The 16,616-nt window shown below is 43.9% G+C and overlaps 2 protein-coding genes and 1 long non-coding RNA gene across 4 annotated transcripts in view; 2 read left to right on the plus strand and 1 right to left on the minus strand.

Annotated features, from left to right (window-relative positions):
* Positions 1-1,169: 1,169 nt before the first annotated feature.
* LOC125644832 (uncharacterized) lies at positions 1,170-13,601 on the plus strand. The gene is made up of 3 exons (XR_012664365.1): positions 1,170-1,853; positions 4,777-4,850; positions 13,221-13,601. It is a non-coding gene; the product is annotated as an uncharacterized LOC125644832 (long non-coding RNA).
* The window catches only part of LOC142068284 (zinc finger MYM-type protein 1-like), a 29,027-nt gene continuing 17,270 nt past the window's right edge, over positions 4,860-16,616 (plus strand). The window contains exon 1 of the mRNA XM_075117910.1: positions 4,860-11,502. Within this exon, the coding sequence (XP_074974011.1) occupies positions 5,344-6,471 (1,128 nt within the window). The 5' untranslated portion in view covers positions 4,860-5,343 and the 3' untranslated portion in view covers positions 6,472-11,502. The remainder of the gene's footprint in view (positions 11,503-16,616) is intronic.
* Positions 13,702-16,616, minus strand: part of GALNT3 (polypeptide N-acetylgalactosaminyltransferase 3) — a 50,455-nt gene continuing 47,540 nt past the window's right edge. For both annotated transcript variants that reach the window (XM_048869926.2, XM_075117909.1), the window contains exons 10-11: positions 15,350-15,502; positions 13,702-14,747 (exon numbers count right to left, since the gene is read on the minus strand). In XM_048869926.2, the coding sequence (XP_048725883.1) occupies positions 14,625-14,747; positions 15,350-15,502 (276 nt within the window). In that variant the 3' untranslated portion in view covers positions 13,702-14,624. The remainder of the gene's footprint in view (positions 14,748-15,349; positions 15,503-16,616) is intronic.

The following is a 16,616-nucleotide window of genomic DNA, read 5'->3' on the forward strand; positions in this document are numbered from 1 at the left end:
CTTTACGAAGGCTGGTTTAACCCAAAGCACTCTACATCTGTAAGTGTAGCCAAGCCCTGAGTGTAAGCAACCTTCAGATGTAAAGAAAGGGGCAGGAATGCCATATTTGGTATATCTGTTTGCATCTTAGTGAACAGTAGCACATACTCTTTAATTAAAATGGGCAGAAGGAGAAATTGCATGATTCAGCTGTACTTATTATCCTGGTAACTTTGTCATGCCAGTTTTCTTTGGGCTGAGGAAGAAAGATTTTTCAAATGCTGCTCAAAATAATTTTGCAATACTCCCTCTGTTGGCCATATTGCAGTAATTTTATACACCAAACAAATTTAAAATAGATGAAGGTAGGTAAATGGCAGTGTTATCTTTCAGCCTATTGCCTAATTATTCTGAAAACTACCAACTAACTAACATAGCCCCTCTAGGGAATTTATATTTTTATCATAGTGTTTTCTCTGATTATTCTATTACTATGTTTAGAAGATTTAAACTAATTTGAGTTTTATATTTTTAAATAAGTCAGCTATGGATCTGAATTTATAATATTTAAAATTATTGTTAATTGAAAGATCGGCTGTTGTTCTCTAGTAAAATCTGCTATGAAGGCCTTTTCATAAAACATCATTTTATCTTCGGAGGAGTTATGCAAAAGAAAATAGAGATGAACATCTGTTACCAGTCGGTGGATTGCTTTTCCATGAACTATGATTAATTGCACTCCAGGGCTTGCCACTATAGTCAAGACATACTGACAGAAAAAAGGATAAACAACCTTTAAAACTAGTACTGTCAATAAAGAAGGCAGCACTCCAGTTTCACAAGTAAGCTAGATTTAAGCTTGTAAAATAGGATTTGTATTCATTGTAAACATATAGTCTACACTTACACTGGTGTAAATCAGAAGTAATTCTATTCAAGTCAATGGGTCAGATCCTCAGCTACTGTAAATTGTCATAGTTCCATGGAAATTAATAAAGCAAGACCAATTTACATTAACTAAGGATCTGGTCCGATGTGATTTTGCTAATGTCAAACTGGTGTAAGTGGGAGGAGAATCAGCCCACATATTTTTGTAACAGTTCGAGTCTCTGTTGACTTGGAGTAAGAGTGAGCCTTCTATAACTTAAATCAAGCGTGCTGCAAAGCCTGTTGTTTTCCTAGATGTTTGGAAAGGTGGGTGGGTTAACAGAGAATGGTGAGAGAGAAAATTACTGTGGATGTTATTTTTGTTGGCAAACGTTAGTGGCTCATATAGCAGTCTGATCTAGTATACTTCCATCTGAATACATTGTGTATTTGGTAGTTTTAATCCCTTTTGGAGAGCAACAAACCCAAGTTAAAGTGCTTTAAATTAAATCAAAGGAAATAAAGAGCCCAACGAACCTGTTCGACAAACTACGGCCTCCGGGCCACGTCCGGCCCGCAGGACCCTTCCCTCTGGCCCCCGAGCTCCTGCCAGGGAGCGGGGTCAGGACAGGCTTGCAAAGGAGCCAGCCCAACTCCCCAGCAGCGTGGGGAGCGGGGCGGAGGCGAGCCCCTGACCCCTCCCCTTCTGCTCCCCTCCCTCGCAGTCACAGTTCCCCCAGCGCCTGGGCAGCAGCTCTGGCGGGGTGGCCCAGCTGTAGCGCGGCCAGACGTGGTGCGTCCCGGGGAGTTCCGGGAGCAGGGGGAGGTTGCAGGGGGGTGGCCAAGGGGCCTGGTCCCTGCTGGCGGGGAAAGGGGCAGAGCAAGCATCCACGTCCAGTATGCTTGGTCCCTGCTCCCAGCAGCCGAGCCCAGACAGGGAGAGCAGCCAAACGAGCAGGGGAAACGCACAGGGAAAGGACGGAGCCCCCCTTTCCTCCACCCCACAGGTAACGTGGGGCGGGGAAAGCAAGGAGGATTGGATGGGGCGGGGGTGGTCAGGGGGCAGAGAGCAGGGGTGTTGGGAGAGGATGCAGGAGTCCCGGGGCGCAGTCAGGGGTGGGGAGCGGGGGGGGGAGTTCCGGGGGGGCTGGCATGGGGGCGGGGGCCAGGCCACGCCTCGCTGTTTGGGGAGGCATAGCCTCCCCCAGCCTTCCTTACCCGGCCCGCCCTACAATTTCTGTACCGGATGTGGCCAAAAAGTTTGCCCACCCCTGCTCTATTTAAATGAATCCCTATACTTAGCAACAGTATCCTGTTATGGAAAAGAAAAGCAAAGTAGCTAACGAATGGTACATAATGACCTTTTATTTTGTGCTCACACATTTGTTTTATGATATACTTAAGCATAAAAATCTATGACCAGGAGGGAGCACTGGTATAAGGATTTACAATAGGCGCACAGCCAGGTATTTTAAAAGATGGTGTAGTTATTTTAAAAATTGCCTTCTGAAAAAGCTAGGCAAAAAGGATTTCCAAAAATATTTGACCCGACATAACAAGTATTGAGAGGCCAGGAGTAAACTTAATACATCCTAGTGTAACCTTGCCCATAGTCAAATTGCTTATTTGTTCTAGGTATATTTATTTCCTGCACTATAGCATGTGTGTGTATATTTATTTATACATTTAAATAATTTATACATTTATTTTATACATTTATATATGTATAAAAATAATATATGCATGCTAGAGAGGAGTATATCATTTCTGTACTTTATTACCTCATTAAATAATTCAAAGCTCTATTTAGAAACCAATATTTCCTGGTTTCTGGGACACTAAGCATGCAGTCAGACTGAGGAACGCTGGTTCATTTTTGTTCATTGGTTTGTTTTATATGGTAGTATGATGTGGATAATGGCAGAGCAGCATTAGAGGAAGAAATCCTTTCCTGCTGTAGGCTACATTGCAAGTCATCATGCAACAGGATTTGTAATTCTCTCTTGAGTTTGGATATTGGTGAACCTATCTAACTGTGCACTCAGGTTTTAGGATTAATTACATGGCTTCCTGTGCTGGAAGAGATTATCACGTTGCCACAGAAGATTTGAGGTTGTTATGCAGAACAAGGGGATTAAAAGGGCTACAGCAGTGGTTCTCAATAGTCCACAATCCTATGTTAGGACACTGAAGTTTCACCTCTCCCTTAGTTTTAGCACCTCCCTCCCACCTGGCCAAAAGGAGAGGGTACTCCTGGTTGCCCTGGCCCTACTGGTGACTGCCTCACCAGCCATGGTGAGAAGCTGCAGGCACACATAATTGCATAATAGCTTTCTAAATGGGAGTGTGACCAGGCAGAAGAACCATAGTACACTTAGTAACTCCTCCTAGTGCTGGCATATTACAATTAATGTTTTAAATAAAATATAATTGACTGTATTGAAACTAAGATTTAGCTATACTGTAGATCTCTGTTAATTTCACTAACCTGATAAAGTAATAGAAATGATTTAATATCATAATGTTCTAAGGATTTAATATTATAAACTGGCTGAATTCCAAGGTAATTTGTGAGGACAGAGTCAGGGCTGAGGACCGTTAGTAGCAACTCTATCAATAGTAAAGGACAAATGCTTATATTAATGTCTGTTCAGGCCAGTGACAGAATGGACTGTCAGCAAAAGTAGCGTTATGCCTCTGCTGAGCAGTCATAGGTCAGCGTTAGAACCTGGTGAAGGCGACGCTGCTGCTGCTTTTCTTTCTCCTTGCCCTTGTGCAGGAGGGATGGTTTGGGGTGAGGGTGTGTCACAAGCAGGGTGTCTACAGTGCCCTGGGAGGCAGGGAGGTGATGGATGGATGTGAGAGATGGGTTTCAGAGGGAGGCTTTATGTGCCTAACTTAAACAATTAGCCACCATGGCCATTTACAAAACCCCCAACTCTGGAGGTGCCGAAACCCCCTCAGTGGCTGTTTTCATTGTTAAAGTCTTGAGGGGCCTAAATTGCAATAGGCAGCTCCTCAGCTACCAACAGTGCCCTGCAGCTTGGTGCCTAATTCATGTCTAAGCTCCAGTAGCATCCCCCTGTCCATCGTACAATTATACATCCTTCCTCCTAACCCCGCCTACTGGAAGGGAGGTGAATGTGAGTCTCGCATCACTCATGAGCGTGCCCTGACCACACTTGTAGGCTGGAGCAGGGTGTTCAAGCTCTTGTGTTGAAACTTTCCTACTATGTATATATAATTAGCTGTGTGATGAAGAAGCAAAGGACACTAAAAACCTGATGCCCACTGGTTAGTGCACTTACATATGCTGTAGAAGAACCAGGGTCCTGCAGGCCAGCTAAGCCATGTCACTCAGAAAGTGTTAGGTAACTAGCTCTACTTTGGTTTCATGCAGGCCCGCCTTCTTGTGAAGTCAGTCTTTTGTCCTTCAAGAAAAATGGAGATAGCTAAGTCCCATGGCTCACAGCTTTTAGTACCATCCTTTACTTAAGTTATAGAAGACATGGTGTGAGTGCTCCAGCCATCTGAAGTGGTGTAAGACCTTGACCATGAGTGGCCCTGGTCCCAGGAGAATGCCCTAACCACATGGCTATGGGATAGCCCTGATGCAGGAGCAGCTGCGGGGCAGGGCCTCCATTCCACCTGGTAAAGCTGTCACACCATGTATAAGTAATTAAATATGCCTGGGACTAGCTACAAAGTACTGAGCCTGCTGTACCCCAGTTGTTGCAGGGGAGTGGGAGGTTCACCTAAGACAAGGGCGGGCAAACTTTTTGGCCTGAGCAGGGCTGGCCTTACCATGAGGCGAACTGAGGCGGCTGCCTCAGGTGCCAGACTGTGGGTGGGGGGCGGGGGGCGCCACTAGGACCCAGAGTGTAGAAAAATGTGTCTGCTGCTGCTGCATATGTATTCTCTCTGCTCTAGATGCACAGAGATGGTGGAGTGCTGTGCTGGAGGAAGGAGGGCACAAGAGACATAACAGGCGGGCAGGAGAAAAGGTGAGAGGGAATAACGGAAAGCAGCAGGAGCTGCAGGGAAAGAGGGGAGCCTCTTATGTACCTCTCTAGCACCCCCAGGAACCTGGACTGATTTAACACCAGCTTCTCAGGGAGCTTCCTGTTTCCGGCTGCTTCCCTGAACCCACTTGTGAAGAACAGGCAGTCAACTGAAGTAGTAGGAGCCAGTTAGGTCCTTAAGACGCTGATATCTTCCCTCACTCAGGGCCTGCTACCAGCCTGCTTATTGTCCCCTTCAAGTGAGTGTTGAGAGCTACTATAGCTGGCACAGAACAGCAGTCATGAGTGAAAGAAGAAAACGCCCCTCTGGGGCAGCATTCAGAAAAAGAAAGAAAGCAAAGGGAGCTTTTCTATCTAAGCGGGAAGGGGCTCTCCTGAGATACACAGACACAAGCATTCACGGTGAGCCTTCCGGCCCCAGTGAGAATATACAGGTGACCTGGCAGCTACTGCAGCATCCATATCTCCATCTCAAATGGATGTAACCATGCACATTCCTGAAGAAAAGTGTAGATCAGAGAAGAGTGTGGTGGAGGCACCAGAAACAGCTGCTGCTGAGTTTAGTTCCTTAAGTCGAGATGATCCAGGACTGTGGACCCACTTGAGCACTAGCTTGAGGGACTTCCTTGTACTGCATGGGCCACAACAAGTGAAAAACTTCATGTTCCACAAAGACAATGAAAATAAAAGCTTCCATCCAACACATTACTGGTGTGAAATCCCCAATGGTGACAAAGTGGAGAGGCCATGGCTTATGTACTCAAAAACCCAGAATGCTCCATACTGTTTTTGTTGCAAACTCTTCCAGTCTAATGTTCCAGCCACATTGGGTTCTACAGGAACAAAGGACTGGAAAAATCTGTCTAGAAATCTGGCATGCCATGAGAAGGCAGCAAATCACCAGAGAGCATTCCATAGGTGGAAAGAGCTTGAGATGAGACGAAGGTTAAAGGCCACCACAGAGGATCAGCATCAAGAGAAGATTGCATCAGAGTCTCTTTACTGGCAAAATGTTCTGAAAAGGCTCATTGCCATTGTGAGAATGCTTGCTACCCAAAACCTAGCGCTGTGTGGCATTTCAGATCAGCTGTATGTGCCAAACAATGGAAACTTCCTTAAAATTGTGGAGCTGATGGCTGAGTTTGATGCTGTACTCCAGGAACATCTAAGAAGAGTCACCACGCAAGAAATGTGCAAGCACCACTACCTTGGAAAAACAATTCAAAATGAGATCATACAGTTACTGGCAACAAAAGTCAAACAGAAGATTGTGGCAGATCTGAAGTCAGCAAGATATTGCTCTGTTATTCTGGGCTGCACACCTGACATCAGCCATATGGAACAAATGACTTTAATGGTGCGTTTTGTAACAATAGAACCTAGTGAAAATGTCCCTGCAATGGTGACTGGCAGAGAGCATTTTCTAGAATTTATTGACATTGATGATACTACAGGAGCTGGTATGACAAATGCGCTTCTTAAAAAGCTGGAAGATACGGGAATTGCGATAACTGACATGAGAGGTCAGGGCTATGATAATGGTGCCAACATGAGAGGAAAGAACAGAGGAGTGCAGACACGGATCCAAGAGTTAAACCCTTGAGTTTTTTTTGTCCCATGCAGTTCTCATTCATTGAACGTGGTGGTCAGTGATGCAGCATCAGCTTCTAGTTAGGCTGCTGAATTTTTTAATGTGATTCAAAGCATCAATTATTTTTCTCTGCATCAACTCATTGATGGCAAATTTTGACACAACAGCTGGGAACATCCTCTCTGACACTGAAACCATTGAGTGCCACACAATGGGAAAGTCGAGTGGAGGCGATAAAACCTCTCAAACACCAAATTGGGAAGATAGATGTTGCCATTATGGAGGATAATGCTATGACAGGAACTGTTCGTTGGAGAACAGTGGCAGAGGGAAATGGAATAATCAGAAACATACATAACTTCAAATTTCTGTGTGGCTTAGTGTTGTGGCATGACATACTGTTTGAAATAAATGTTGTAAGCAAGAGACTCCAAGGTGTTGACCTTGATATATCTAGAGCAATGGAATAACTGGACACAGGAAAGTCATACCTACAGTCTTACCGGTCAGATGAGGGATTTCAAAACATTCTGAAGAGTGCACAGAAATTGGCAGAGGAACTTCACACTGAAACTATTTCCCACCCATTCAAGAATACAAGAGTCACCGAAGAAGACATTTTGATTATGAGGCACAGGATAATCCCATAAGAGACCCCAAACAACAATTCAAAGTTGAATTCTTTAACCAGGTGCTAGATTGTGCAATACAGTCAGTTGAAGAACGTTTCATGCAGCTCAAGGAACACAGCAGTATATTTGGGATGTTGTATGATATTCCAAAACTCCTCACTATAGCTGAAGAAGACCTACACTAGCAATGCAGGGCACTAGAGACAGTGTTGACATATGCTGACATGGGCGATATTGATGCGAGTGATTTAGGTGATAAACTAAAAGCCCTTTCAAGATACATTTCAGCAGGATCAACTCCAAAGACTGTTCTGGAATATATGTACACAGATATGATGACCACCCTCTTTCCAAATGCTTTTGTTGCTCTGCGCGTACTTCTAACACTTCCTGTAACAGTTGCCAGTGGAGAACGCAACTTCTCCAAGCTGAAGTTAATAAAAACACATCTACGCTCCACAATGACACAGGAGAGGCTGGTCGGCCTTACAGCCATCTCAACAGAGCATGAGCTGGCCCAGACTATGGACCTTCATTAAGAAGCAGTTCAAATCTTTGCAACCAAGAAGGCGCGGAAAGCACCACTTTGATTATTCAAACAGATAAAATGCCCGTGTTTACTATGCAGACAAGAGAAGTTACATTTGCTGTTCAGGCATTTGAAAGTTAAGTGTTACTTAAAATTTTTGAACAAGGCATTTTAAGTTGTTAGTTCTCCTTTAGTGGGGTAGGTAGCAGAGCAGTAACATGAGAGGAGTAGAACAGGAAGAAGGCAGAACTGAGACCTTTCAAAATTTTGGCCCCAGCAAGGGGGCATGGGGGGTGCCATTTGAGCTCCCCGCCTCAGGTGCCAAAATGTTGTGGGCCGGCCCTGGGCCTCAGGGCCTCATCGGGTTTCCAAAATTGTATGGAGGGCCGGTTAGGGGGCCTGGCCCTCCACCCCATCCAACCCCCCCTTGCTTCTCACCCCCGTTCCCCCCCCGGGACTCCTGCCCCATCCAACCCCCTCATTCCCTGTCCCCTGAGGGCCCCCCCAAACCCCCACCCCTGACTGCTCCCCACCACCCCATCCAACTCCTCCTCTAACTGCCCCCCTGGGACCCTTCCCCCAGCCAACTGCCCCTGACTGTCCCCCACTGCCCCATCCAACCCCCCCTCTCCTTCGTGACTGCCCCCCCAGACTCCTGCCCCCATTCAACCCGTCCACTATCCTGACCACCATCCCGAACTCCCCTGCACTCTGCCCCTCCTTACCACACTGCCTGGAGCACCGGTGGCTGGTGGCCCTACAGCTGTCCCATCCAATCACCAGGACAGGCAGCCGTGCCACCCGGCGGCACAGTGAACTGAGGGGCGGGGTCAGCCTCCCGGACCAGGACCTATGGGGCCGGGCAGGAGGGTCCCACGTGCTGTAGTTTGCCCACCTCTGACCTAAGAGACCTAGCATCCAGGTCACGGCAGAATATGTCAACTCTAAGCCTGTAGGTGCTTGTACACAGCTGTGAGCCCTCTCCTTAGGAGTCAGGCCCCTTAGCCAGTCATTTTTTCCTCCAAGACAAACAAAAGCAGATGCCCACTTCCCTCTGACCCCCAGTGTTTACAACTTTTAGGTTTGCTGTGCAGGCATTCCCCCAGAACATGGGGTAGCCACATTCAAAGTCCTTTCAAAGGTGAAGTGTGGTGTGGTATGGGGTTGGTCACGCCATAGGAGACGGTCCTATCCCCCCACCTCGGGGAGACTGATCGTAGTTGAAGCCGATCCACCATTTATAAATAGGTAACTATGCATATGAGGACAAGTTGCTGAGCTTTTCTTCATCATCCTGGTGCTAGTGCACCGGGCTGGCTTGTGCAAGATCTTTGTGCCGCTTTCCTCTAAGAAAACTAAACTGTGCCTGCAAAGGGCATTAGGTGACCACAGTATGTTGCTGTCATCCATCTCCCAGACTTCAGTTTCTTAGACCTTTCTGGGTTTTTTGAGAAGACCAGAGGAGGATGCAGCAGATCCCTTTAAACATTGGGTTAGAGAAGTCACACAGGATCTGAGAAACCTGCAGGCAATTGACCTGTTCTTAGGGTTGCTTAGGGATTTGAACTTGTTTCCCACCACTCATCAGTATGCTCCATACACTGGGCAAGAGCAGTCTAGAATGCAACTTTGTAGCATTATGTATAAATAATGAACTAGGCCTTGGGCTAGAAGAGGGATTGACAACCTTTGGCACGCAGCCACTCAGAGAAATCTGCTGACAGGCTGGGATGAGTTGTTTACCTACAGCATTCGCAGGTTCGGCCGATCGCAGCTCTCACTGGCTGCAGTTCACCATTCTAGGCCAGTGGGAACTGTGAGCGGCTGAACCTGTGGTTGTTGCAGGTAAACAAACCATCTCGATCTGCTAGTGGATGTCGCTGAGGGGTCGTGTGCCAAAGATTGCTGATCCCTGAGCTACACAAAGACAAAGAATGATGCTCTAGCACCGTGGGGGAGGGCTGGTTTGGATCTTAGAAGACAATTTTCCAGGTTCCTTCTGGGACCAACAGCACATCCCCCTCAGAAAGGGGGCCGTGCCTATCTGACCTGGTGGGAGGTGCTCCTCGATACTTGGCATTCATAGGGGAGAGATCTTTTTCCAAGAAAAGGAGAGGCCATCAGTCTTTAGTACATTTACCCAAGCTCTTTTAGGGATCCACCCATCCTACACTGATGTGTAGCAAGACATTTACTGAGAGTTAGGCCACCCATATTTTGCATGCCCTAACTCCAGGGCTATTTAATACCCCTGACAGGTGGGGGTTCCCTCTCTACTGTTGAACCTGAGCCCCTGTGTGTAAATAATTAAATATACATTGGGCCAAAGAGGCTCACACTATAGCCACGGGATTAGAGCGGAAACCTAGGTTCCTGTTTCTTCCAGGAGTCCAAATCCTGCTGGCACAGGCAGGTACGTGCCTACACCATTTGGGATGTGGCACTGTGATGACCCCCCTCTTCCAGGCTTAGGTGCCACACTCCTGCTGTTTTTCTATGGGGGTATTGAAAGGGCTAGAGCACCCTGATAATATCTAACTTAAGCACCTTAAAAGGGCTTTTATCCCACAGTCCACACCACCCTGTACATCTATCTTTATGTCTCCCACAGCCATGAACTTATCATTACCCCATTTTCCACCCAGCCACACCATTTCCCGAAACACCTCGAAACCCTCACCTTCCGATGGTGAACTACTTACTATCCCCAATCCTCAGCAGTTCTCCCATGAATGCCAGACTGCTAAATTAACCCATTGTGCTTTTGCTCCAGACCACCTACCACAGGCCCCAAAGGCAAATGCTTACTTCTGCTGCCTGAGTTGTCAGGTGTCTGTACTTTAAGTGCCTGCTGCTTTCTGGTTGTGCTGAGTCAGGGATTCAAATACCAAACAGGCCCCCCCTTTAAAGCCAGGCTTGTAACGCCATTATACGGCAGTAATTGTAGGCTCTTTTAGGATAATTCTTTCAAAAGGCCACAACACACTCATCCAAGATGTTACATAAAGTCGTGCTTTTTGGGTGGGGTAATACTGTTTTCCTCGCCTCATGTGTCCCTTTCTGCTACTTTGATCATACTAACACCGATGACCTATTTTGAGAAACCAACCAAGCGAGAAATATAATCACAGTGAATTTATTTTAGCACATTACATAAGAATGGCCATACTGGGTCAGACCAAAGGTCCATCTAGCACAGTATCCTGTCTTCTGCCAGTGCCCCAGGGGGAATGAACACAACAGGCAATTATCAAGTTATCCAGCTCCTGTAACGCCAATTCCCCTCTTCTGGTAAACAGAGGCAAAGGACACCCTCCCTGCCCAGGCCCACTCCTAGCCATCGATGGACCTAGCCTTCAGGCATTTAGCTAGTTCTTTTTTGAATGTGGCAACAACATCCTTGGGCATGGAGTGCCATAGGGTGACTGTGCGTTGTGTGAAAACAACATTAAAATGACTACTAATTGGACCCTAGTTAAATATTTGTTATTTTGGAGGAAATTGTGAAAGTACTATAATAAACTGTACATACAGTAGGTCAATAACTACTTGAAAGAGAAACTGGACTATAGAAACCAACTGGAAAAACAGAATGTAACTCTTTGACCAGCCTGGCCCTTTTTTAATGGATTTGCCAGTTGCAGAAAAATAATTTAAGCTGCTGGGATTTTTTTACGTGGATCTAAAGATTTGCATTACCATCACAATACACTGGGATATCTAATGCTAGAAGTTTCTGTGTCCAGCTAAAGATGTTGCAGTGTTCCCAAGTCCATGATTTAAGGAATAACAGATCAAAACTGTTGAAAATACAGCAGCTGTCGGCACACAAGCACACCGTGCATGCATGAGAGAGGGTTTGAGTTACACCAGAGTGAGGAGGTGTGTGATATTATCAATCTTATCTGTATGTTGGTATCACTCTAGATACTATAAGTGGCTGTTGAAGGGGAAGGTTTGTGGAGTTGGCCTGTGGTTCGGGTTGCAGTGGGCTTGCCTGGGGAGGGGTGGGTAAGAGCAGGTGAGGATGTAAATACCACCTTATTTTGTGGTAGAAAAATAAAAATGTCAAATTGACTGCAATCATACTATGATTGTAGTTTCAGAGTCCGGGCAGTGCTAGTGGGGCAGAAGAGTAATGTTTGGCTTAAATGTTGAGTAAGAACAGGAGGTGAAAGCTGTACTAGAAATGGTAAGTGCTAGAAGAAAAAGATACTTAACTAATAAGAGGAAGAAACAATGGTGTTTTTAAATGCCTGACATGGCTTAAAAGTTAAAAATTAATTTCATACTAACAGCTACAGTGAGGTTTTGATATTAACCATTTCAAAAAAAAAAAAAGGTCATGCTTCCCCTGTTCAATGGTGCTTTGTGTTTTTGTTTTCAATACAATGTAGCATTCACTGAAGGGCTAGAAATAATATTTTTATCCACAAAATAGGCACAGTACTTGCAAAAGCAGTGCAAGCCCTCCACCGCTGTATCTTAATCCTGACACACAGGGACGTCCGCTTTAGAGAGTACTATAATTTTTAAAAAGAAAAGGAGTACTTGTGGCACCTTAGAGACTAACCAATTTATTTGAGCATGAGCTTCCGTGAGCTACAGCTCACTTCATCGGATGCATACCGTGGAAACTGCAGCAGACTTTATATATACACAGAGAATATGAAACAATACCTCCTCCCACCCCACTGTCCTGCTGGTAATAGCTTATCTAAAGTGATCATCAGGTGGGCCATTTCCAGCACAAATCCAGGTTTTCTCACCCTCCACCCCCCCCCCCCAAATTCACTCTCCTGCTGTGAATTTGGGGGGGGGGGGGGGTGGAGGGTGAGAAAACCTGGATTTGTGCTGGAAATGGCCCACCTGATGATCACTTTAGATAAGCTATTACCAGCAGGACAGTGGGGTGGGAGGAGGTATTGTTTCATATTCTCTGTGTATATATAAAGGCTGCTGCAGTTTCCACGGTATGCATCCGATGAAGTGAGCTGTAGCTCACGGAAGCTCATGCTCAAATAAATTGGTTAGTCTCTAAGGTGCCACAAGTACTCCTTTTCTTTTTGCGAATACAGACTAACACGGCTGTTACTCTGAAACCTATAATTTTTAGTATCAGAGGGATCTGTAAAACGGCAAAGAGTCCTGTGGCATCTTATAGACTCAGACGTATTGGAGCATAAGCTTTTGTGGGTGAATTTCCATGACATGAATCCGACGAAGTGGGTATTTCCAGAGGCAGGTATAAATATGCAAGCAAGAATCAGGCTAGGGATAATGAGGTTAGTTCAATCAGGGAGGATAAAGGCCCTCTTGCAGCAGTTGAGGTGTGAATACTAAGGGAGGGGAAACTGCTTTTGTAGTTGGCTAGCCAGTCACAGTCTTTGTTTAATCCTCAGCTGATGGTGTCAAATTTGCAAATGAACTGAAGCTCAGCAGTCTCTCTTTGAAGTCTGGTCCTGAAGTTTTTTTTGCTGCAGGATGGCTTCCTTTAAATCTGCTATTGTGTGTCCAGGGAGAGTGAAGTGTTCTCCTACAGGTTTTTGTATATTGCCAATCCTAATATCTGATTTGCGTCCATTTATCCTTTTATGTAGGGACTGTCCAGTTTGGCTGATGTACATAGCAGAGGGGCATTGCTGGCACATGATGACGTATATTACAGAGGCACCGCATACTGGCTTGGCTTACTTTCACCTCTGGAAAGGGGCAGTACAAGTAGTTGCAAGGGGAAATTTGGAGGCAAATGCTGATTTAAAGGTGTTTAATACCAGTTTATGTAATCAATTACCCAAGGGAAAACACTGGAAAAAAAATGCTGTACTTCTAAAATACTCACATATGGAAGAATATAAATAAAACAGCAACTGTGCATCTAGAGTATCATCAAACTATATTTGCAAATTTATTTTCTATTAAAAAGCAATATTTCATTATAAAATTCTGTAATGCAGTTGGACTCTCCTTCTGAATGATTAATAACAGAAATCAGACACTCAAGGGAAAAACATAAAAGGAATTGCATATACGCATTAGAAACCCGTACAGTAGACACTACATGAATCACTAAGACAGGCAGACAAAACAGTAACATTTATTGACAGAATAAAAGAACAGTAATGAACAGAGCGCTAGCAACAAATAATAGGTTTATGTTCTGCAATTTATGAGAACTATGACAAATACAAAAAAAATCTGCAGTTTAGGAAATCTCTGGCAAAAACAGTAACGTGTATTGGATTCAAATAAAAAAAGCATACAAGATTAATACCAGGACAATACATATTTTCCATTTAAAGAATATATGAATTACATACTTCAATAAAAATTCTGAAGGAGTTTTTTTCTTGCATTCAGCAAAGATTGATGTGCTAGAAATTGAGTGGGTTAAGATTTCCCATTGGCTTCATCTCGGGAGTCCAAATATTGTTTTAAGTGTGTAAAATTGGAGAGAGAAGTGCTAAGAATGTTTTTAAATTTTTCCTTTCTCATTTACTTTTCTTTAAGTGAAACTGTCAGCAGAAAAGTCAAACAACTGAGTGCTAAAACAATATTACCACTTATAAAGGCACAATAGTTTCCAGACACTGTACGAAGATCCATCTCCTGACCTTCATTGACCAGTTTTTCTGCAGTCATTACAAAATGAGAATATATAAAACCCTACACTTTATCCCAAAATAGAGGAGATTACAGTATCTGTAAAATCAGTGGTTAATATAAAAAGCTAAGCTTATTGTGGAAATTAAATTTCCAAAATATTGTAAACATTTTTGTTACCTGTGGAGACCTCAAAATATTCTTTGGTAGTTTTTACACGGATGCTTAAGGGATCTTTGCAACTGTGCAATTTTATACTTTTTTAAATAAGAAAATTGCTCTTGGAATATTTTACATTAGCTAACTTTGCATCATTTTAAAAAATGAAGTGTGCATATATCCTTTTAACAAAGCGGATGTATCTTTTTAACCAAATATTTCCTAGTTATAAGTAGCTGTACTTAATTGTTTTGGCCAAAAACCCATTTTTGGAATAGATCTGATGGATTACAGGATACCAAACTTGGATGTTCTCCATTTCCCGTAAGGCACATATTTAATGCTGCATTATGTAACAGTTGATCCTAGAGAGGAGAAGGGAGGGAAACAAAACAACACACAGAGTAAGTTTAAATGTTTGTTTGTAATTTTTTGTGAATTTACTGCTAGTTTTTTAGGGTGGGGCCCAACAGGTAGACTCAGAGACTGAAACCCTATTTATTCAAACAGGTAAAGCAGCATGCAATGGCACAACAAACTGCCCCACATTGTCCCACAAATTTATATCAAGCTGTCAGGGAGGGGCCACTTCTAGGGATGAAAGAAAAGTCCATTCTCTATGCCCAGTTGAGCCTTGGCATTTCCGCCAAGAGAGTTCTACATGGGTGCTAGTGCACCAATTGTTTAAGTTTTTTGTGATGTGGACATTTCTCCACTGGGACAGGACTGAGGCCGTCATTTTACATTTGCCACAGCATAGCCAACAGAATGGGCTGTATTTCAATCTGCAACCTAAAGGTGAAAATGTCTATACACTTTTTTCCCCAGGGCTGAGCTATCCATTCTTGTCTTTTGCTATAAATAAAGTCGTGTTAACCCTGTAGCAACTCGTAATTGATCAAAATCATCTTTTCTTTCAATTAAAACAGATACATCTTCATTTACTGCATAAATTGCTTGGAAGTACCTTTCGAAGTTCCCACTTCTCTTCTCCAGGGGTGAATGTTTTTTTACCTCTGTAGTTACAGACCTGAAGCTGCACTGGTCCTTGAGAAGCATACAGACAAAGCTCCTTCTGAATGTTATGTCGAATCTCAGAGTGTTCAGAGTATTCAAAGTACTATATAAATAAAAATTAAATACATTTTAACATATATTAGGTGGAAACAAGCAACCACAGCAACTAAATTAATTCCTTGAAATTCCATGACAAAAACAAGTCAAGTTTAAAAAAAGTGTATCATTCTAGAGAGACATGGTGGGTGAGGTAATATCTTTTATTAGACCAACTTCTGGTGGTGAGAGAGACAAGCTTTCGAGCTACACAGAGCTCTTCTTCAGATCTGGAAAACTAACTCAATAGCTTGTCTCTCTCACCACCAGAAGTTGGTTCAATAAAAGATATTACCTCACACACCTTCTTTCTCTAATATCCAGGGACCAATACTCCTACATCACTCTTGCATACAACATTGTATCATTCTGTTATCCAACAGTTTAAACACAGAATCCAGGTTCAAATATTTATCATGCATGTTATGCAAATATTTACATAAGTTAAATATTCATATACATTTGCTTACATGGAAACTTAGTAAGTATTACAACTAGTATTTTTAATTATTACACAAAAAACTATGTTACAACCTTAATTCAGCCCCCTGAATTATGATAAAATCTTTTATTATATGATCACATTACTATTTTTCCATAGGCCCCTGCCTCATAAAAGGGGCCAAATTAAGGTTGCATGCACAACTTTAATTTTAGCATTAAAGCATAAATTTAGCACTTTTGATTACTTGATTTTTAATGTATTTCTTCTATGTAATTTACTATCATTTTTTTAAAAAGCAACTGAAAAAAACAAATTCCATCATGTGGAAATGTATTGATTCCCACTTGGTTCATTAGCAGGGTTATAACCTTTATGTCCACAGCACAGATCTCAGCCACTTGACTTCATAGAGCAGGGGTGGGCAAACTTTTTGGCCTGAGTGCCACATCAGGGTGCCTCCCCAAACAGCCTGGCCCCCGCCCCCCATATGTCCCCCTCAGAACTCACAACGCATCCAACCCCCCCGCTCCTTGTCCCCTGACCGCCCCCCCCTCGAATCTCCGCCCCATCCAACTGCCCCCTGCTCCCTGTCCTGTCCCATGACTGCCCCCCGGGATCCCCTGCCCCTTATTCAACCTCCCCGCCCCCTTACCATGCTGCACAGAATAGCAGGACT

The sequence above is a fragment of the Caretta caretta genome, chromosome 11, assembly GCF_965140235.1.
Source record: "Caretta caretta isolate rCarCar2 chromosome 11, rCarCar1.hap1, whole genome shotgun sequence".
Classification (NCBI taxonomy): domain Eukaryota; kingdom Metazoa; phylum Chordata; order Testudines; family Cheloniidae; genus Caretta; species Caretta caretta.